This window comes from Colletotrichum graminicola, assembly GCF_000149035.1.
Source record: "Colletotrichum graminicola M1.001 genomic scaffold supercont1.86, whole genome shotgun sequence".
Lineage (NCBI taxonomy): Eukaryota > Fungi > Ascomycota > Sordariomycetes > Glomerellales > Glomerellaceae > Colletotrichum > Colletotrichum graminicola.
This window is the reverse complement of record NW_007361090.1, coordinates 1-21,200: the sequence shown is the minus strand read 5'-3', so window position 1 is coordinate 21,200 and position 21,200 is coordinate 1. Positions and strand designations below refer to the sequence as shown.

The following is a 21,200-nucleotide window of genomic DNA, read 5'->3' as shown; positions in this document are numbered from 1 at the left end:
GGGAACCGCAGCGCCAGGACTGCATGTCACAATAGTCAGAACAACGAGGGATGAAGTCAAGAGAAGTGCAACCGTGGGCATATTTCATGACAGAAAAATGAAAACAATCTAATGATCTAAAGCACGGAATATACTACTAAAGCACAGGATATGCTACAATACATACATCTAATACTTAACTACTATACATCGCTAGAGAGGATGTAAGACTTGACAGCTAAAGTCAAGATGAAGATCAAAGAGATCATGGCTATGTAAACAGAGGTAGCATAAGAAAGAGTGTAAAGATTGACCTATATCAAGAGTAGCCTTTAAACAAAAAGATTCTATGCAAGACATGAGAAAACTCGATCTGTCTACTTTCAGCAACAGATCAAGCCTCAATATCCAAGGGTCTAGCGGGAGCTTTCCTGCATCCCCACCAAAGATGATACCACTCAAGGAAAGGAGCTTGACGGCCCTTGAAAACATGAAGAAAGTAAGTGAACTATAAGAGAACCGCGCCAATACCACAAGGGCTACAAGATTAGCGATAACTCTAATGCGTCAGATGAATGCAACGGAACAACACGTAAACTGTTCAAGCAAGTAGTTCATGGTCGCGAGCACCATACTATCAACATGTGACAGAGCGCAGATCACTGACCGCGAAGAATTGGTCAGTGTGACATATCGCTTTGTCCATTTGTTCAGTGCATCCGCGCCAATGATGTGGTTGGCTAAGCCCCAGCGGAGATGGGGAAATACGAGTGTCAATCACTCAAAATAGAAGCAAAATTGGGGTCCGTTGCTGTTTCTGATTGAATCTAATGAATCAGAATTAATTGCCCCCTCAAACCGTCAAGTTTTCGAATCATGCTGGACCACGGTACATTCGAACTCTACCGTATTGAATACCATGTACTTGTTTATTTGAGCGCCTCAATCAAGCTTCCTAAGCCGAGCCTTTGTTCGGTGCCGACGCTCGCTCATGAGAGCCGCGTTGGAACTAGAACCGAGAGCCAGAGCATAGTCCCCATGTTTGGTACACATTATCCGGCATTGAATACTGCCGAGTGTGGGGTTAGGCGCACGGTAGCTAGGGCTCCCCGCGAATACTACTCTATTACAAACATGCGATGAACTGATGGGTTGATGACTGCTTGCCTAGCGTGCCATGTTGGGACGGGTTTGTCCCTCAATGGAGGGGAAAATATTTCCCTATGCCTGTAGGTATTCCTCAAGTAGGGTACCAAATAGACGAACAATATGGAAACGTACAGGCTATAGTGACCGAAATACGAAATTGGGGATACCTTGCACCCACCCAGCTCGATAGAAGCGAGCCAGTCGAGTTATAGACAGGCGATCTATCTGACACGCCCCGCGCGATTTATCTCCACTCTGGAGCAGATTCGCGCTAGGTTCACTGCCGGGCAGACGGTCAATCTCTTCTAACCCCAGAATCAACTGACCAGTGTATCTTAACCCGAGTGCCTCGTATGTCAAACAGCGGCGAAATAAGGCAGTGGAGATCGTCTCTACCGGCAGAAGCTGCAGATCGGATAGGAAACAAGCAACAACGCCGAGACCCGAGTTTGTATATAAAAGCTTAGCATGGCACCGTTAAGCATTGTCCATGGTCCAGAGCCATCAGGAACTGAACGCCGCGACTACAACTCCTTACAAGCCTGACCCCTGGGAATATAAGACGAAAGCACTCCCCATCATGCATTCCACCGTCCCAGCAATCTTGTCCCTGGCCGCTGCGGCTGCCGCCGGGCCCCTCGTCCTCGAAACTCGCCAGCAGAGTGTCGGCCAAAAGCCTATTCTGGGTTGGAGCGGGTGGGTAAGTTTGTCCCTTCTGTGTTGTATCCTCTTAGGATGATCATTACGGAAGTGCTGATCATAGTTTCCGTTCGATCCAGAACCAAGGAGGGTGCAATGCCGCCAGCGCCAGCGTCGCCTTGACGACGGCCCAGAACTTTATTAGTCGTGGGCTCAAGGACGCCGGCTACACCTACGTCAACATCGACGACTGCTGGTCCACCAAGCAGCGCGACAGCTCGGGGAACCTGGTCCCGGACCCGGCTAAGTGGCCCAACGGCATCAAGGCCGTCACCGACCAGATCCACAGCATGGGGCTCAAGTTCGGCCTGTACGGCGACAACGGCATCAAGACCTGCGCCGGGTACCCCGGGAGCCAGGGCAACGAGCAAAAGGACGCCAAGCTCCTCGCCAGCTGGGGCGTCGACTTTTGGAAGTACGACAACTGCTACACCCCCTGCAACCTGACCGGCCCGCCGCAGACGTGCCCCAACAACCAGGCGCCGAACTCGCGCCCGCGGTACGAGACAATGCGCGACGCCATCAAGGCGACGGGCCGACCCATCCTCTACTCCCTGTGCAACTGGGGCTACGATCAGGTGTGGACTTGGGGCGCGCAGGTCGGCCAGATGTGGCGGATGAGCACCGACAACTGGGGTGGGTGGCAGGACGTGGTCAACATTGCCAACTGGGCGGCGCCGATTGCCAAGTACTCCAAGCCGTACGGATTCAACGACCTCGACATGATGGTACGGACTTTGCCTCTTGTTCTTCTCTTTTCCTCATCTCTACGCTCGACTCCTTGTTGATAGACCTGGCTGATTCGTTTGCTCACTCTGTAGATCATCGGTAACGGCAAGCTCACACCGGCCCAGGAGCGCACTCACTTCGCCATCTGGGCCATTGCCAAGTCGCCCATTATTCTGGGAACCGACATCAGCAAGCTGAGCAGTGCGCAGATCGCACTCGTCACGAACAAGGTACATTGATTTCCCGAATCTGGCCCTCCTCGCCCGGCCATTTTCAGACAGAAAAGTCGCTCATCATAATCACAGGACCTCTTGGCCGTCAACCAAGACTCCCTCGGTGTTGCGGCGACGACCTTCACCCCCCGCGGCGCCACCAACCCCGGCAGCGGCAACATGCCCCCGTACTGGGCGGGCGCTCTCTCCGACGGCACCGTCGTCGCGCTCGTCGCCAGCACTGCCGCCGCCACCATGTCAGTCAACTTCACCGATGTGCCCGGCCTCGGCTCCGGCACCTTTGCCTGGAAGGAGCTCCTCACAGGAAAGCAGGGAACCGGCACTTCCGTGAGTGCGCAGCTGGAGAAGAACGACGTTGCCGTGTTCAAAGTGACAAAGGTCTGAGAAGGACAGACATCTGAGCAATGATGACGTCTCTTGTTGTCGAGTAACAGCCGGGCTCTTGGCTGTATGTAATTAAATATCGTTCCGGGGAGGGTTGCGGCGTTGCACGCTTTATGGCTCGCTGCAGCACTTCCAAAGTATATATTATGAAACCAGAACATTTACGAACGGCAATGCCGTTCCTCTTGCAGGTTTATTGTTTTACTACCAGTTAATGCTTAGTTTAAAGACAACTAACGACAATTCTCAGTGGAATTTGGCCTCTACGGAGGGACAGCATGGTTATGTAGTCATTCGGTTTATCCACGAAGCCAGAAGAAACACGGTAACTTTTATATCACGATTAACACAATGTCCAGAGAGTCAAGACTTCGCTTTCCTGCGTGTTAGGTTAGACAGGACAACGGCAGACTCGGCAGTGCAGTTATGTTAATGTTGGTATGACGATAATGTACTGAGCCAGATAAGCTCATCAGAAGGTATCCTCAGACGACAGAGGCGAGGAAGACTATTGAGCCAGCTAGTACCACAAGATTCATTCACACATCGACAGGACTATTTATGGAAAGGGTCCATGCTTTTGCCGCTATGATCCTGGACTGATTCCAAGTCCCCTGCACTGCAAATACAGCCCAGTGCTTTACTCCCAATAGGGCTGTAAGTAAACGTGTGAATCCCTGCACATGCTTCATTTCTCCAATCCCTCCTTCTCCATGTCATGGTCATCGTAGCCGACCTCGGTGTGGTGGTCGTCATCGGAAGGGCCGCCGAGGTACTCTCCAAACACCCTCTGCTCTATGCCCATGTCTTTCCACGCGACGCCCAGTGTCTTGCGGCTCTGCTTCCTGAAGTAGACCCGTTTCGCCCACTTCCACGACTCTACGCCGCCGAAGAAGAGCGCCGCGGCGATGAAGACCACGGCCCATTCCCACGAGATGCCCTTGTGCTTAAACACTTCGGTGTTGATGACGGGGATGTACAGCAGCGGGAACAGGGTGACAAACCCAGCGATAATGGCCCAGAACAGGAACTTGTTCCTCCAGACGTCAATCATCCACTGGGTGAAGTACTTCTTGGACCCGGGCTGCATGCGGAACAACGAGCGGCGCATGTCAACCATCTCCCACGCCAAAAAGAGCGCAAACCACGTTAGGCAGGCGAACGTTGTAGCACGGGCGCGGAACACGACGTCGCAGGTCTCGTTGTAGCTCCCGTTGCAGTTCTCCCCAAGCCGTCCGTCGCCGAAGCCGTAGACGACAAGCGAGAAGCTGGAGAGGCAGAGGGCCGTGATCCACAGGCCATAGACGACCATGTCGACCAGGAACTCGGCGGTGAAGATGCCCGTCTTCAGTGACTGGGGCGGGCGGCGCATGATGTCGGGGACCGCCCGCTCGAAGCCGAGGCCCATGTCGGGCATGCCTGAGGTCGCCATGATGATCCAGACGATTTCGACGGGCGCGAGCGGGAAGACGGACAGCCCCCTCGCGTCCTTGAAGGTGAGCCCGACGAGTAGGGTTCCAGCCTGGGCAATGTTCTCCGCGAGGACGTGGAGCACGAACTTTTGGATGTTGTCAAAGATCCGCCGACCCTCCTCGATGGCGGCAACTATGGAGGCAAAATTGTCGTCGGTAAGGACGATATCCGAAGCGTCCTTGGCGACATCGGATCCTGACTGTCCCATGGCAATGCCGACGTCGGCGCGACGGAGGGAGGGGGAGTCGTTGACGCCGTCGCCAGTCTTGATATTCTGTTAGCGAGGGCCTACTAAGTAATTCATGGGCTTCACAACATACCATGGCGCAGAATCTCTTGCGTCGATGGAGGGCTTCGATCATCCGAACCTTGGTGCTGGGGGCGCATCTCGCGATGACGAGTGGGAGAACCGGAAGCCTGTCGACCTCTTCATCGGTCAGGGCATCGAACTGGGACGCCGTCATGACCATGGCGTCGGCGACGTTGCGCGCGACGCGCTCCATGCGGGACGGCAGGATGCCCACCTCGACAGCGATAGCCTTTGCGGTTTCCGGGTGGTCGCCGGTGAGCATGTGCACCGATATACCGGCTTCGTGACACTGCCGGACGGCGGGAGCGGACTCCGGGCGAGGGGGGTCGTACAGACCGACGAGGCCGCGAAAGACAAGGTCGCGCTCGACGGAGGCGCGCTCGACTTCGTCGCCCTTGACGGGCGTGCCGTTGTCGAAGGGTTTGCTCGCGAGCGCGAGCACGCGCAGGCCGCGGCCGGCGAGGGCCTCCATGTTGCGGAGGATCTCCTCGCGGAACTCGGGCGTGACGTCGGCGAGCTCTCCCGAGTCCTTTGGGGTGAACTTTGTGCAGATCTGGATGACCCGCTCGACGGCGCCCTTTGTGTAGGCATGGTACTCGCCGGTCGGGTTGTGCTTCATTATGACGGACATGCGTTTGACATCAGAGTCGAAGGGAAGTTCGGCGATCTCGCTCCATTCAGGTGTCTCGCCCGTGGTCAGATGCAGACGGTTCCAGCCGAAGCGTGATGCAAAGACTTGGATGGCAATCTCTGTCGGGTCGCCGCGCGCAACCCACTGATCCCCCTTCTTGCTGATCGTGGCAAGGTTGGCGAGGGAGACGACCTGAAGAAAGGCGGCAAGGGCTGCCTTGCTGTTATTCAACAGCTGCTCGGTCTGGACAATCGACCCGCACGCGTCGCCGCCTTTCTTGAAGTTGAGGTGTCGCGGGAACCGCTCGTCGAAGCGGATGTCGCCGGTGGTAGGGTCCAGGGGCGACGTCGCGTTCTCGACCGTGTAGGTGCCCATGCCGGGCAGCCAGGCGCCGCGGGCCAGCATCTTGCCCTGGGTCAGGGTGCCGGTCTTGTCGGAGCAGATGTCGGTGACGGCGCCTAGGGCCTCGAGGGACTTGAGATTGCGGACTATGACGTTGCGCTTGACCATGCGTTTAGTGCCGGCGGCCATGGTGATGGTGAGGACAACGACAAGGCTGGCCGGGATCATGGACAGGCCGGTGGCAACGGCGTAGATTATGACCTCCTGCGACGCCTCGAACTTGTTGGCGCCGAGGACGATGATGGCGCAGACGATGGCGATGCCGAAGAGGAGCATGGCGAGTTTTGAGAGCTTCCGCTGCAGCGGGGTGCCAACGTTCACACCCAGGAACCGGCCGACAGCGTCAGTAAAGGTCAGCGTATAAGCCTCGAGGTAGCGGTGCGGCTTCGCGCGTCCGTCAGGCTTGCGCTTGACCTCGCGCACCTTGGAGTCCTTCTTGCGCAGGGCTGACGCGATGGCGCCGATCTCGGTGTAGACGCCGGTGGCGAAGACAATACCTTTCGCGCGGCCCTTTGTGACGTTGGAGGAGCTGTACGCGACATTGAGGCGGTCTCCTGGGCCGGTATTGTGTGGGAACGTGCTACCCTCATTCTTCCGAACGGGGAGAGACTCGCCGGTCAACAGAGCCTCGTCGGTCTCGAAGTTGACGGCCTCGATCAGCCTGTAAATATCATTAGTCGCTTTGCTTTCGGTCTCGAAGGGGGGCTGTCGATGACATATCATACCTGACGTCTGCGGGGATGGTGTCACCCGTCTTGATCTCGACCAGGTCGCCGGGGACGATGTCGCCGGACGGCACGACCATTGCTTCGCCGTCGCGAACGACGCTGGCGGTCGGAGAGCTCAGAGAGCGGAGCGAATCCATCGTCTTCTCGGCGGAAAACTCCTGGAAGAAGCCGACGACGACGTTAAGGAGGATGACAAAGGTGATGACACCGCCCTCAATCCACGAACCGATGCCGAAACTGACGGCCATAGCCAAGATGAGGACCTGGGAGGGGTGTTAGCGAGGGAGACGCGAGGAGACACCGGTAAATCAAGGACTCTCACCATGGTCATTGCATTGGCGACTTGGGCGACCACAATCTTGAAAGGCTGGACGCCGTCCGCCTCGCCGAGGTCATTGCGACCGTACTCGTCGAGGCGCGCCTTGGCATCAGCGGCGGAGAGGCCGTGGTCGGTGTCGGCCCGGAGCTCCTCGGAGAGCTGCTGGTAGCTCAAGGCATGGGCCGGCTGGGAGAGGGGCTTGTTGGACTGTCCCGAGACGTGAGTGTCGGCGGGCTTTGCTGCCTTGGATCTTGCCATACTGAGAGAGTTGAAGTCAAGGTTAACAAAAGGGTATGAATGATGGATGGCGAAACGGTTAAGCAATGTTAGCACACTGCTCACACGGACACGACGGGGTATGTATCACCGCCAAGACGCTGGAGGACAACTCAGCAAGGACTGGTCAAGGTGGCGACGCAGAGGCAAGTAGTGAATTGGCGTATCATTGCACAGAGTGCAACCATCATGTTACGAAAAGGGAAGATTGTCTCACGATGGACGGGGGCATCGCTTCATCTTGAGCCAGTTGAGAAGCAGACACCGAACGGCGGGAAAGCTTTCCCGTTTTGTCTACGACCCAAAGCTGTCGCTTGATGCAACGGTATCTGCGAATATTTTCTTACTGGTGCAGACGGTTGTGATGGATCCATCTATTGAGCATTAGGACCATCTTAGCCTTCTTGGCCCAGCTTGGCGACCATGATGCTGGTTGAGCCCCTGGTGCGCGGAAGAAGGCCAGAAGACGACGAGGACCGATCTTGGGAAGCAAAAGGAAGACGACGACGCGGAAGGAGAGGAAGATAATGTATAGAACAATCACATAGATTGTCAAGTCCGCCTGCCGTTCCATGGGAAACGGGCATGGGGAGGCAGTAGACCGGACCGGGACCGATGCAAAGTGGGTGAACGGATGGAGGGGCTGGAAAAGAGCCAGGATGCCGATCTCTCCACCGCCCCCCCCAGCGGCGGACTGCAACTAGTGAACAAGCCGCTGACGAGGGTCTGCAGGAGTGCCGGGTAGGTATGTAAGCGTCGGAGAGGTCGGAGGAAACCGGGTTTAACAGGTATCCGAATTGGTGCTTTGCCATAGCCTGGTTGTAGGTATCGCGAGCGTTCCTTATGACTCCATCTCTTGAATAGGGGTAACCTTAGTTAAGCATTCTGACAGCAACCAACAATGCATTGGAACCGTATAAGTCCAGACCGGCGCAGCATATATAAATGGTATGGTGGGAATACGGCACGCCTGCAGCACCTAAGGAAGCATGTTGATCCCTATGACATAAGTCAAACTACCCACTTTCCGCCCACCCCTGCATTCCGCCCACCCAGAAAATGCCGCCCAGCCACCCACTTTCTAGATAGCCTCAATTTTCAAAGTGCCACAACATTTTCCATTTTTCTCCAAATCACTTCATTTTTTCAGAATACCTTCCTTATTACCTAATAACTAAATATACTAAAATTAAGATTAATTAGGCACTTGCTGCTATTATAAAGGGTATATCTCTTTGTAATGCCTCTAAGCGATAGGGTATACTATAATTAACACTTTAAGACTAGAAGAACGGCACCTAAAAGAGGGCTGCTGCCTTTAAAGACCTCTAGTAACTATCTTATGCCTAGGAGGCCAGCCTAGCTAGTTAGGTGTAAAATCAGGCTAATCTTAGGCTTCTTTTAACCTATTAATAACTAAGGGATTTTACTTAGTGCATCCTCTAAGCTATAGGAGATACCTAACCTCTAGGAAGGCAATAGGTAAATACCTTCCTATAAAGGTATCTATCTATTAAGGTCTAAAGAAGTTACTTTATTAATTCTAGGCATATTAATAAGGTATTTACTAAGGTTATTAGGAATTAGTTTAAATATCTTACTATACCTTATATTACTACTATTAACCTAGCTAATAGATATAATATAGATAAGACTAGTATCCTTAAGGGTAAAAAGGATAATAGCCTAGTGCTAGGTAGGGCTACTATAAGGGTAGTAAGGAAAAAGCAGCCTAGATTATAAGCCTAGGTATTTATTATTAAGTATATATTTACTAAAGGTAATACTATTTATCCTTTAGTTATATATAAAAGTAAAAAGGTCTAGTAGTAGTAGTTCTTTTTAGATTTTAATTTATATAAGGGATAAAAATTTATAGTAATAAAGAATAAGTAGACTACTAATAATACTACTATTAAGTAGCTATAAAGGGTTTTTCTCCCTTAGACTAAGCCTTTTTAACCTTATAAGGCTAAACTACTTATCTTAAATAGGTATAAAAGCTATATAATAATAAAGTTTATATAGTTATACTATACTAATAATATCTATCTTTTATTCTTATTACTATATACCTTTTATATCCTTTAGCCTCTTAATTAAGTAGTCTTTAGTCTTATAAAAGTAGCCTATTATAAGAAGCTTAAATACCTTATATAGTAAAATAATTTAACTATTATTAGTAAGAGGTTATTTATATCTTACTACTATAAGGCTTACTAGGCTAGGCTAACTACTAGTAATATTAAAAGTAGCTAGAAATACACTAGGTTATAGCTAGTTACTATTACTAAGCCTCTAATAAGCTCCTATCTATTACTAAATATATTAACACTATTAATACTATTAACACTAATTAATAAGAAAGTAAAAGGGGCTTATAATACTTATACTAGCTAGGACTTTAAGGAATATTTATCTGCTGTTAAGTAGTCTATACTAAAGAAGGTTAAAGACCTTAAGGATTAATTATACCTATTTAGCTAACTAAAGTAAAACATTACTACATAACGCTAGCTCTTTAGAAAGGTTAAAAAAGGCTTCTAGTAGTAGTCCTTTTAATTAGCTACTGCCTATTATTAAATAAAGCTTCTACAGGCTAAAATTAATAACAGTATAGCAAAGAAAAAAAAGGCTGTTTATCTAGATCTAAATATTAAATTTATAATAATTAGAGATATACAGAAGGCATAAATTAAGGTTAGTAAGGCTAAAAGTAATACAGCTAAATCTAGCGCATCAGAATTACCTAGTAAGGCCAAAAGCTATATTATTATAGCTTCAAGAGGTAGTTAATAGTTATTTGAATAAAGTGGTGTTGGTTGTGATGGCTTCGATTTTGGGTGGGCGGAATGCAGGGGTGGGCGGAAAGTGGGTAGTTTGACTTATAGCATGTTACCACCAGAGAGCATATGGCGATACAGTTGATAGGTGCTGTATGAAGCTTTTGTGACACTTTCCCTCTCCGGATGTCAACAATAGCAAGTGAGGAATGCGAACGCCTAAGCAGAGACCCATGATTAAAGCATATTGTGCGCCTCGTTTGCATCGTAGACTTCCATTCTCAAAGCTGGGAGATGTTAGAACCGTAGCACAAGACTTAAAGGGGTTGCAGACTGAAGTGGACACGAAGCCTCCTACGGTCCGCCATAAGTACAGACCACAGATGTAAATCAGAAACTGATGGGGCGCCGTGGTGATGCCGGTAAAGCTGGGGAAGTAGATGTCTACAGTGGAGACATGGGTATAAGGCAAAAGAGTTAAATGGATAGTAGTGAACGATGTTTCAGCAGGCTAGGAAGTAGATCCGAGTCACTATACCTACTATTGAGGGAGCCTCTCCATTCGTCACATTCAACTGTTCACCAGAAACCGCATTACTCTTGACAAGAAGAAGCAAACAAGTCATACAGAGCTACCGTGGTTAGATAGTAATTTTACTTCGCCAACCTTACACGCCCCGTATGATTTCAGGAACTAGCCAGCATCCCATCGTATTATAACCGTGTGTCCTCTTTCATCACCACTAACCGACTCTATATATTTGGAGTTCTCGATGTTATAGATGCAGACAATGGCGGGGCCGGAGTCCAAGGCTAGCCGCAGAAAGTCTGTTTCTGAGTCTGGTGTATACTCCTCCAGGTCTGTAAGTGGGAGCCATTCAAAGCTAGAACATAGCTGGCCGACCTGTAGATAGGTAAGTTGGCGGTTGTAGTTCGTATTCACAGGAGCTACCTATTTCTTTTTTCGCACCTCTTTCTGAGTCTTTCGGACGGCGAAGTGTTCGTCCGAATCTTTTTCATTCCATCGATCGTCCGAAAGGTATTGTAGGCCTGTTGCTGATGTCTCGATAGTCGCACGTAGTCTTATTTGGAGGGCGTTTCAACTAGCATAGGGCACCTTTGTAGCAAGAGGTCAGAAGTCATGTCCAAAGGTTATCACATTCAGCATACTTACCTTCAAATAAACGATTACAGCAGGCGCGCTCTTTGATGTAGACGGCATAAAGCTAGACAAATATGAAGCTGACTGGCCCACGATTCATGCCCAAGCAGTGTGTCACATGGAATAGATAAACTTAGGGCCGTTAACTGAGGCTTACGCTTTCTACCCATTCCATCTTTTCCATCCTTTCCACCTTTTCCATCCTTTCCACCTTTTCCATCCTTTCCACCTTTTCCATCCTTTACACCTTTTCCATCCTTTCCACCTTTTCCATCCTTTACACCTTTTCCACCCTTTTTACTACCTACTAAGTGATTGGTGTGGGAGTGAAAACTCAGTAGTGTCATGTATGGAGGGGTGGGAGTTTAGGGAGGATAGATGGATAGATTAGAGAATAGGCGATATAATAGGTGGAATGGTCAGTGAGGGGATGGTTGAATGAGTGGGAAAGTGAGTGGGAGAAATGATAGGACTCTCATGATGTGTATTGGCTATGGAAGGTCGGCCAGGAGTTGATTACATGCTCACTTGTTGGCGTGGGCTAGCAAGCAATGATGAAGCAGTGAATGTGAGCATGCCTCATCCGTGGATAAAAGGATAGCGTGTCCGGACGCAAGACTCTCAGTCTCTCTTAACAGTCTGTGTTATCACCAGCTGACATTCAATCAATTCCACAAGACTATACAATAAGAGTCCATCTTGCCAAATTTCGTCCCGTGTCTGTCATGCCTCCGCCAACGTTCCAGGATTTCGTCGGTAGAATCCGTTCCGTGCTGTCAAGTGCTCAAGGCTCCAGCTTCCAGGTTCTTTGTACAGTATCACCCAGCTGCATAATCCATGATGACAGTCTTGTCACCATCCTCCAGAACGCGGTCAAGCAGTGCAACATCTTCATGCTGTTCTCTCTCAACCCAGCGATTGCCCAATTTGCGGACGGCTTCGTAAAGTCTGTCGGGAAAGGCGGCGTCGTAGGCGGCGAAGTCAATCTTTTGCTCGTGGTTGACCAGCCAGTAAAGAAGATGGATGATGTCGCGAACATCATTGAGGTGCTTGGCAATGGACTGCGGAGGGGTCCTACCAATGTACAGGGTGCAGCGTTTAATCTTCGTCAGGATCAATACACCGGGCAGCAGAATCGGGACAGATGCTGTAATTCAACGTTAGAGGCCATTTTGTTGGATGGAGACAATTAATCAAACTCACCGTCGCCAGGGCAAATGACAGGAAGCTGTCGGGGGAGATTGAGAGCACCGCGCGCTAGAGTCTCGACCGGAACGCGCAATTGCCCGTTTCCAACTAGGACGAAGAAAAGCTTCATGTGAGAAACAACAAAGCGAGAGTCCGCATCGCGTAAAACTCTGGTAACAAGACTGCGCATCTCCTGTGCATTATCAATGCCGATCTCGACATCAATGTCAATAGTCGAGCGCTCATGGCCAAGCATGCGCAACGCAAATCCTCCAATGAAAGCATGCTCAATTTGGTTCTCTCCGAGAATCCTGGAGACGCAGGCAGCAGCTTGCTTCATGGTATCGACGGATGGCGCCATGATGATTGCGTTTTGATATTCGACTGTTGAGTTGTTGAGGGGGAGAAATATCCATAGCAGGCAAACGCGAGGGGGGTGATGGAGGGAAGGAATGAGATTATTTCTTTCATCCCAATGTAGAGGGAAGGATCAAATGGATATCACAGCAGCGTAGAGGGAAGGAACGGAAAGATTTCATGGCAACGTAGAGGGAAGGGACGAAAAGGTCTCATCGCACGTATAGGGTAGGGACGAAAAGATTTCACAGCACGTGGAGGGAAGGAACGAAAAGATTTCACAGCAACGTAGAGGGAAGGAACAAAAAGCCTTGACGTTACCACGGGTTGCAAAAAGAAGGTGCACATTTTAGCTGTTAGCTATTATAGACGTCCAGGAGCAAAAGTTACAGCAAGAGACTATGAACAAGTGGGTGGACCAAATGCCCCGGCCACTTGAAGAGACTGTCGCAAGAGAGGGCAAAATGACGTAATTCTAATAAATAATGTTATGGGCATTCAAAACCGCTTATTTGTATGGTAATGCGTGGATTTTCATGCTTCTATCCATAGGCGTAGGGAAAGGAGGTTTCGTACCTTGGTTTCCTCAACCATGAGAGGAATGTTTTGTTTCGGCATCGAGAATAATGCCAGTACATTCAATCACGTCCTGAAATTGAGCTTCAAGTTCAGATGTGGCCAATTGACTATTTCCATTGTGCTGCCTCATTACTGGGTAAGTCATCATATCGTAGCTTGCCAGAAACCAACTGAATAAGCGTTTCTCTGTTCCAGTCTTCGTTCTTCCTGAAATGCCAATCTCTAATATTGTTGAGAGCATCCGTCATCTCCAAAGCCTCCTTCTCCGCCAATGCTGCAGCATCTTTATCGTTCTCTCGGGAATCATCAGCCTCGTCAACGTCATCTTCTGGAAGTTGCAAGTAGTCCCCCTCGTAGCTCATGTCCAACATGCTGTAAGCAATGACACTCGAAAGATCTGAAATTGCCATGTCCCGAAATTCGCTCTCTATGCTCTCTTGAGTGATGATACGCAGGTAGGCGGCGCAAAAAGCAGGCAAAGACACAGTCCAGATGGTGCAGGGAAGAGGCCTTTAGGTTGTTTCGATGATGGATAGGTCGTCTTCTTCAATACCTGTCCAGGAAAGAGGCACGAGAATGACTCGGGACATTGGATTGCCGTAGACATAGCGATAGCCTTGATTCGCAAACTCCGAGAGGTACGCGACCGGAAAGTCGTCGTTTTTAGCCAGTTTCAAGCCGCTGACTGTGGCAATATTGTTTGCTTCTTGAGGCTGATGGTCTGGGACCAAGAATATTAAGTCCTGGATTCGAAGTCAGTAAGAGGCTATGACCGGGTCAGGATCCTGGTAACTTACCGATGTGGGCGCAAGCGGATAGCCCAAACGGCGAAGGAGAGGAGTTTCCCATTCTACAATAGTGATGTTTGAAGCTTCAAAACCCTCCAGCGTTCTGAGAACTTGATGATCTGTAGCAGACAGCATAATGAGACTGGGACAGCATATCAAGCTGTACTGGATGTATATGTGTTGTGTCGAAGTAGAAGTAAGTAATTGAGACGCAGAGTGAGGTCTACAAAACAGGCTAGAAGACAGAAAGGTGGTGGGGCCACGCAGGGACTGAGTTGTGTTTTAGTCTGGACTGGGCGTCCGCACGGCCGAAATGGGTCAAGTGACGGATAAATGTCGGTGGACTTTTGGGATGGATTTCGCCACCTAGAATGGGGAAATCTGATGGCACATGCATTTTGCCGAGAGTGTTGAAGGGGTCGAAAGGTGGAAGGGATGTAAGAGAATGAAAAGCGAAATCCTATCTGTCTCTTTCTTTTCAGAAGCAAGAGAAGTGCAGGGACTTAAGGTAGGTGACGGGGCATGCGCGTATCTCGGCTCTGTGTGCTATGGACGAGAAAGTAGAACAAGGAGAACAGATAATAATGATGATGATGATATTATTTAAACGCCCAACAGGTCCAGACTACGTGGCACAAGGCGCCCGCTGCTAATCTATCTTTTCTACTAAGGCCCAAGACCCCTCTGCAAGGGGGTCTTAGGCAAAATAATGTCCCCACTAGACAGTGTAAATCCACTATTATAAGCCTAAAAATCAGTATTTCTCTCCTAAAGATATATCTAAAGTTATAAGCACTAGGTAATAACTATATAGAGACGTTACTTACTTTAGTAAAAGGAGGGTAACAGTAGGTGTTTTAGGTTGTAAGGGTAAGTATATATTATAAGGTAAAAGCGTCTTATATAGTAAAGTAAGATAAGAAGTATATATAATATATAAGATATAAAAAGGGGTAGTATATATATAAGGGAGGACCTTATCTAGCTAATAGTTAGAAGTAACTTATAATAGTACTAAATTAAATTAAGAGGTAACCTTTAGCTAAAGATAGCTATAAGGTTATATACTACTAAGTCTTTTTATAAAGTTAACTAAAAAAGGTAGTAGGCTTATCTTACTATTTACTAGGGGCCTAAGTAGATATATTATTTTTTAGTATAGTCTTAATAAAGGCTACTTAATTTTTACTAATCTATATATATATACTAAACTAAAGTAACTTAGGCTTAGTATAGTAGTAGTAAATTAAATACTTTAGGCTTTTTAGTAACCTATAGTAATAGTAACGTTTAGTAGTAAGGTAAGTAAAGTAGTTATAATAGGCTATAAAATCCCTATAGCCTATATAGGCTATAAGGAGGTAGTAAAGTTCCTTATAAGGGAGGTAAAGCTTTAGTGTAAGCTTAAGAGAGGTGTTAAGGATCTAAAGGCTAGTATCTAAGTAGTAAGAGGGGTATATAAAGCGCTACTACTAAGAGAAAGTAAGGTAATATTAAAGTAGACCTAGCAGTTAATATAGCTAATAGTAAGAAAGTAGAAGTCTAGGTCTAAGGGGTATATAGTTAAGCTATACTTAGTAAGATAGTCTACTATATTATTACTATAGATATTTATATACCCTAAGGACTAGTAGACGTCTATAGAAATTAAGCTAAGGCTAACTAGGCGCTAAAACTTAAGGAATACTAACTATAAGGAATTAGGGGGGGCACTATTAAGGTACTAAATAACTATATAGTTATCTAGGTAAACTAAAATACCTATAGTATTAAGTAAAGCTAATATAACCTTTAGTGTAGCTATAAGCCTAGTAGTAGCCCCTTTAGCTTTAGTATTATATACTTTAGCGTTTAGTAGTCTATAATATTTAGTATAAACTAAGGTGTTACTATAGTAGATTATATAGCTATATTTAGTATTAATCTCTAATATCTATAAGCTATTTATATAGGCTAGGATATAAGTAGGAGGGAGGGAGTTAACCTAGGTTTGGTGTAAAGTAGCTACCTTTTTCTTAGCTTACTTAGTCTATTACTTAGTAAGGTAAAGTCCTAAGTAGAGTAGTAGTTATAAGAATTTAAGTAGTAAGCTAGTAGCGTCTATAAAGATAATAAGCTAGAGGGTAATACCTCTAAAGCTTTAGATATTATAAGTTATAGTACGTTAAGTAAGTAAGTAATATAAGTTAAAAGTCCTTAGTTAGAAAAAGTAGTAAAGTTAGTAAGTATTTAGTAAAAGCTTAACTAGTAAGGTACTAAATTCTTAATAGAGAGCAGCTAGTAGTGTAGTCTACTATACTAAAAGGCTTCTATAAATACCTATATTAATAGCTACTTAGAGCTTTAATAACTAGTCTTTTAGGCTATACTAGACCTAAATAAAGCTACTATTAGCCTTTTTAGTAGCTACCTTATCTAGGCCTAGATACTAAATCTTTACTATATATAAAGCCTTTAGTATAATAATTATATAAAGCACTTTTTATATAGCAGCTAAGGGGGCGCCTCTATAGACCTTATTAAGGCCCCTTAGGTGTCTTACTACTAACTATACCTTAGTAGTATAGGTCTTAATATAGGACTTATATAAGAAGAAGTAGTTAAGCTAGATTTTAAGCTATCTTATAGTTAGCTTAGGAGTAATATACTTATACTTATACCTTATAGATATAAGGGGGTCTTTATTAAGTTAGTAGCTAAAGTGTATAACTTTAGTTTTAGTAAGGTTAAAAGTAATACCTTAGTAAGCACTATACTTAAGTGTCTTATTAAGGATAGCCTAAGCTACTACTATTATTTATTATAATATTTTACTTATATATAAGATACTATAGTTATTAGTATACCTAAACTAAGTAGTAGTAAGGCTTATTATATAAATAGGGGTAATATAAAGGAGGTAAAGAATAAAAAAAATAAGGAGCCTTATAAGAGGCTATATATAAGTAAGGCTATTAAGGTCTATATTTCTTTATAGTAAATATAGGCTTAGTATAGGCTAGTAAAGTGCTAGACCTATTTAATAAGGTTAGGGGGCTAGCCTTACTTTTAGAGTTAGAGGTTTAGTACGTCTAGTAAAGTAGTATTAAAAGCACCTTAGATATTATATATAACTAAGGTAGTAACTTCCTTATAAGTAAATACTACCTTTATATTATATATAAAAGTAGCTATAATATTAATAGTAAAGCAGTTTAGAAGGGTGTTAGTAACCTAAAGATATAAAACCCCTTATTAGATATATATTTAAGCTAGCCTTTAGGCTATAAGTTACTTAAGACCCTTACTAAAAGTAAAAAGTAGTAAGATAGGCCTTTATCTTTTTATAGTACTTATATTATAGTTAGGTTTAGGGATTATAACTATTTCTACTTATTAGAAGAAAAAAAAGTAGTACGTTATTTCTAGGTAGCTTAAGTATAAGTAGGTAATATAGTGTTATAAGTATAGCTACGCTGCCTTAAGTATAGTAACTATAATTCTATTAGCTCTAGGGGAGGTGTTACTTACTCCTAGTAGGGTAGTGTAGGCCTCTTCTAGGTTAATAGTGTTAGACTATAGGGGGGTCTTATAGGGGATAGTAGGTGTAATAAAGCTAAGGTTATTTATTAAGACGTTCCTCTTAAGGAGGCGTAATTAAAGAAATAGTACTTTCTCTAATAGGCTAGTAATAAAGGACTTATTATTACTTTATAGTAGTAAGGAGATAAATTAAGTAGAGGGTTTATTTTAGTCTATTATATAGTATAAGTCTTTATTTATCTATATGTTATAAATCTATATTTACTATATTTTAGCCTTAGCTATCTTAATAGTTAATAGAAATAGTTAGTAGGCGTACTTAGTGTCTAAGGAGGTAAGGTCTTTATTATATAATAGAATATCTATTCTTTAGCTAATTTACTATTACTTAGTTAGGCTAATAGCTATAGATTATACTAGCTATTTACTAACTAAAAGGTAAATAATTAGCTAATAATTCCTTACTAAAAGGCTAATAATTATCTAGGAATTCCTAGATATTTATCTTACTATTATTAAGTATTAAGGACTAAGAATTAATTATGTTATAGCTAGAGGGGTTACATAGGGGATATACAGACAGGAATAAGGTTATAGCGTAGTTTAGTAGCTAGTGTACACTACGCCTTAGTAGTAAGTGCGCTATAGCTATAGTAGTTAGTACACTACGCCTTAGTAGTAAGTGCGCTATAGCTATAGTAGTTAGTACACTACGCCTTAGTAGCTAAGGCCCTAAGCCTTAGTAGTTAGTACACCTATACCCTAGTAGCTAGTAAACCCTATAGCACTAAAGGACCTACTAAAGGGCAGGGGATAAGAACCCCTAGTTATAAGAACTATTAGGTAACTTATAAATAAAATAAATAGCTATATAATAGCTAGTAGGACTACTAGCCCTCTAAAGTAGATTTTTTTCTTTTTTACTTTTAAATTCTTATAATAAGAAATATAGTTATATATCTAACTAATATAGTATTACTACTATAACACTATTTAAAGGTTACCTTTACTTTCTCTAGAGATAAAAGTATAATATCTTAAACCTTTTTTTCTTTACTAGACCTTAGCTTAGCCTCTCCCTCTTATTTCTTTATTCTAAGCTTAGTTATATATTAGCTAATACTACTTTTAAACTCCTTTATATTTTCCCCTTATTACTAAGATAGCCTAATCTACTAGTAAAAGTAGCCTTTTAGTATTTAATACTAAATTAATAACCCTTACTTAAAACCTTACCTCTAATTAATAAAGCACCTTTTTTTTAGATAATAAAGCTAAAGACCTATAGGAATTTAACCTTATACTTTACCTTTAAGAATTAAGCCCTAAATAATTCCTTACTAATACTAACTAAACTACTTATAGTAAATACTTATAGTGCTATATTAATAGCCTACTTATACTTATTTAAGTTACTAACTAGTCTTTATTTAGTAATAAGAAAAAAAAAAGTTTACTAAAGAAGTATTTAAGGCCTTATATAAAGAAGATCTAGCTAATTTATATAGTTAGGTATACTACTAACTTACCTTATATTATACTTAGTAAAACCTAAAGCTTAAATTAAGCTTTATTATAGGCTACTATACTAATAACTTTAAATAACTTTATATCTATATATAAGACGTCTTTATAGTCTAAAAAAAGTAAGGAGATATAGTTAACGCCTTAAAGTAAAAGCTTTATAAAGCCTATACTACTAATTTTACTTTAATAAATTAAATTAAGGTTCTTAAGAATTATAAAACTTCTAGTAAGACTAATAGCTCTATAAATAAGGTCCTTAAATAATAAATTACTTACTTAAAAACTTAGTTCTTATAAAAGAACTTTTTTATTTTCTTATTAACTAGTAAAAATACTTACTATTATAAAAGTAAAGCTAAACTACTAAAGATCTTTATCTTTATTAAGATTAAAAATAATAAAGATAAAAAGAATCTAAAGTTTAACTACTAGATATTATATATTACTTATTACCTAAAGAATTACCTTTAGTAAAGTTAGGACTATTACTTTAAGTATATTTATAGCTATATTAGTAAAGATACTATAAACCTAGTGTTTTCTTTAATTAGTAAAATAAACCTTACTATTACTACTACTAAGGATATTATTATAAAACTTATATTTATATATACTAGCCTTACTAAAGTAAATAAGGCTAAGAGTAAACTTAATACCCTTATAGTGTCTTTTAAGAATATTTACTAAAAAAGATCTAAATTTACTAAATACGCCTAGGTCTTTAGTCTTCTTTAGTTATAGTAAAAGTAACACTTTTATAATAAACTCCTTATTACTTTTTATAATAACCTTATTTAATAGTATATAGACGCCTAAATTAATTTCTAGTAGTATACTAAATATACTATTAAGATTACTTATACTATAAAGCCTCTTACTACTACTACTACTAACTAGTTTAGTAAGGCCTATAGGTCTACTACTAGTTATACTACTAATACCTTAGTATTACTTAGTACTTTAAATATTACTAAGTCTACTCTTACTAGTAAATAAACTAATAACTAAGATAAAATCCTTACTACTTTATACTAATATCTTTATAATTCTAATACTTACTTTAGATATAAAGCTACTAACTATATAGTCTATAACTACTCCTATAAGCCTAAGACCTTTATTAATAAGATTAACTTATAGTAATATATAGAGGATATTACTAAGGCTAAAAATAAAAAAAAGCTAAAAAATTAAGTTCCTTAATAAATTCTAACTCCTTACTAGAAACTAGTGTAAAAAATAATTTAAGGTTATCTATATGTTTAATTAATTTATAAAATCTTATTAAGGGTAACTTCCTAGAGATAAAGTTAACTATAGCTTTTAATAGATATAGTATTTAACTTTAAGCGCTCCTTAATATAAAAGTAAATAGCTATACCTTTATAAGTAACTAAGTAACCTCCTTACTAAAAGAATTTTATAATACCCCTTACTAAACTTTACTTAAACTAATACTAGCTATAGGGTTTAATAAAAAATAATTAGATAACGTTTAGTATACTTAGACTATAAACCTATATATTAACTATTAAGTAATCTAATAAACCTTACTATTATAACTTAATACTAGTTACTATAATTTAATCTTTAGTTATATTTAGTTTACTTACTATAAGGTAAACCTAAATATATACTATAAGTAGCTAGTCTAGCTAGCTAAGTCCTTAAAATAGCCTTATCCTCTAATAATTATTAAAGACATAAAGGACTTATATACCCCTAAGACTATTAACGTTTAGTACTAGATTAATACTAAACGTTTATAAAAAGTCTTTAAGGTTAACTACTAGTAATACTAGTAGAAAATAAAGAAGTAAAGACCTTAATAAATTCTTTAATATACCTATAAAGAAGATTTAATAAAGAACCTTTATAAGATAAGTAAGGTACTTAATAGTTTATCTCTACTTATATATACTATTAAATAGCTTTACTATAAGGCTAGGTCTATATAGTTAGTAATACTATAAAAGTATAAC

At 43.0% G+C, this 21,200-nt stretch overlaps 6 protein-coding genes across 6 annotated transcripts; 1 reads left to right on the top strand and 5 right to left on the bottom strand.

Moving 5' to 3' along the window:
- Positions 1–1,708: 1,708 nt before the first annotated feature.
- GLRG_11396 (alpha-galactosidase) lies at positions 1,709–3,173 on the top strand (the record flags this gene model as incomplete). Its single annotated transcript, XM_008102080.1, has 4 exons — positions 1,709–1,828; positions 1,908–2,555; positions 2,649–2,786; positions 2,862–3,173. The coding sequence occupies 4 exons, from the start codon at positions 1,709–1,711 to the stop codon at positions 3,171–3,173; spliced, it is 1,218 nt and encodes a 405-aa protein (XP_008100271.1).
- A 688-nt stretch (positions 3,174–3,861) lies between these two features.
- On the bottom strand, positions 3,862–7,294 carry GLRG_11395 (potassium/sodium efflux P-type ATPase; the record flags this gene model as incomplete). Its single annotated transcript, XM_008102079.1, has 4 exons — positions 3,862–4,911; positions 4,967–6,650; positions 6,715–6,980; positions 7,040–7,294. 4 exons carry the CDS (start codon positions 7,292–7,294, stop codon positions 3,862–3,864), a joined length of 3,255 nt encoding a protein of 1,084 aa, XP_008100270.1.
- Positions 7,295–7,655: 361 nt separating this feature from the next.
- GLRG_11394 (uncharacterized protein) lies at positions 7,656–7,886 on the bottom strand (the record flags this gene model as incomplete). Its single annotated transcript, XM_008102078.1, has 1 exon — positions 7,656–7,886. The coding sequence occupies one exon, from the start codon at positions 7,884–7,886 to the stop codon at positions 7,656–7,658; it is 231 nt and encodes a 76-aa protein (XP_008100269.1).
- Positions 7,887–12,075: 4,189 nt separating this feature from the next.
- Positions 12,076–12,806, bottom strand: GLRG_11393 (uncharacterized protein; the record flags this gene model as incomplete). The annotated part of the gene is made up of 2 exons (XM_008102077.1): positions 12,076–12,404; positions 12,461–12,806. The coding sequence occupies 2 exons, from the start codon at positions 12,804–12,806 to the stop codon at positions 12,076–12,078; spliced, it is 675 nt and encodes a 224-aa protein (XP_008100268.1).
- A 682-nt stretch (positions 12,807–13,488) lies between these two features.
- Positions 13,489–13,791, bottom strand: GLRG_11392 (uncharacterized protein; the record flags this gene model as incomplete). The annotated part of the gene is made up of 1 exon (XM_008102076.1): positions 13,489–13,791. One exon carries the CDS (start codon positions 13,789–13,791, stop codon positions 13,489–13,491), a length of 303 nt encoding a protein of 100 aa, XP_008100267.1.
- Positions 13,792–13,893: 102 nt separating this feature from the next.
- GLRG_11391 (uncharacterized protein) lies at positions 13,894–14,304 on the bottom strand (the record flags this gene model as incomplete). Its single annotated transcript, XM_008102075.1, has 2 exons — positions 13,894–14,124; positions 14,179–14,304. The coding sequence occupies 2 exons, from the start codon at positions 14,302–14,304 to the stop codon at positions 13,894–13,896; spliced, it is 357 nt and encodes a 118-aa protein (XP_008100266.1).
- Between the last annotated feature and the right edge of the window lie 6,896 nt (positions 14,305–21,200).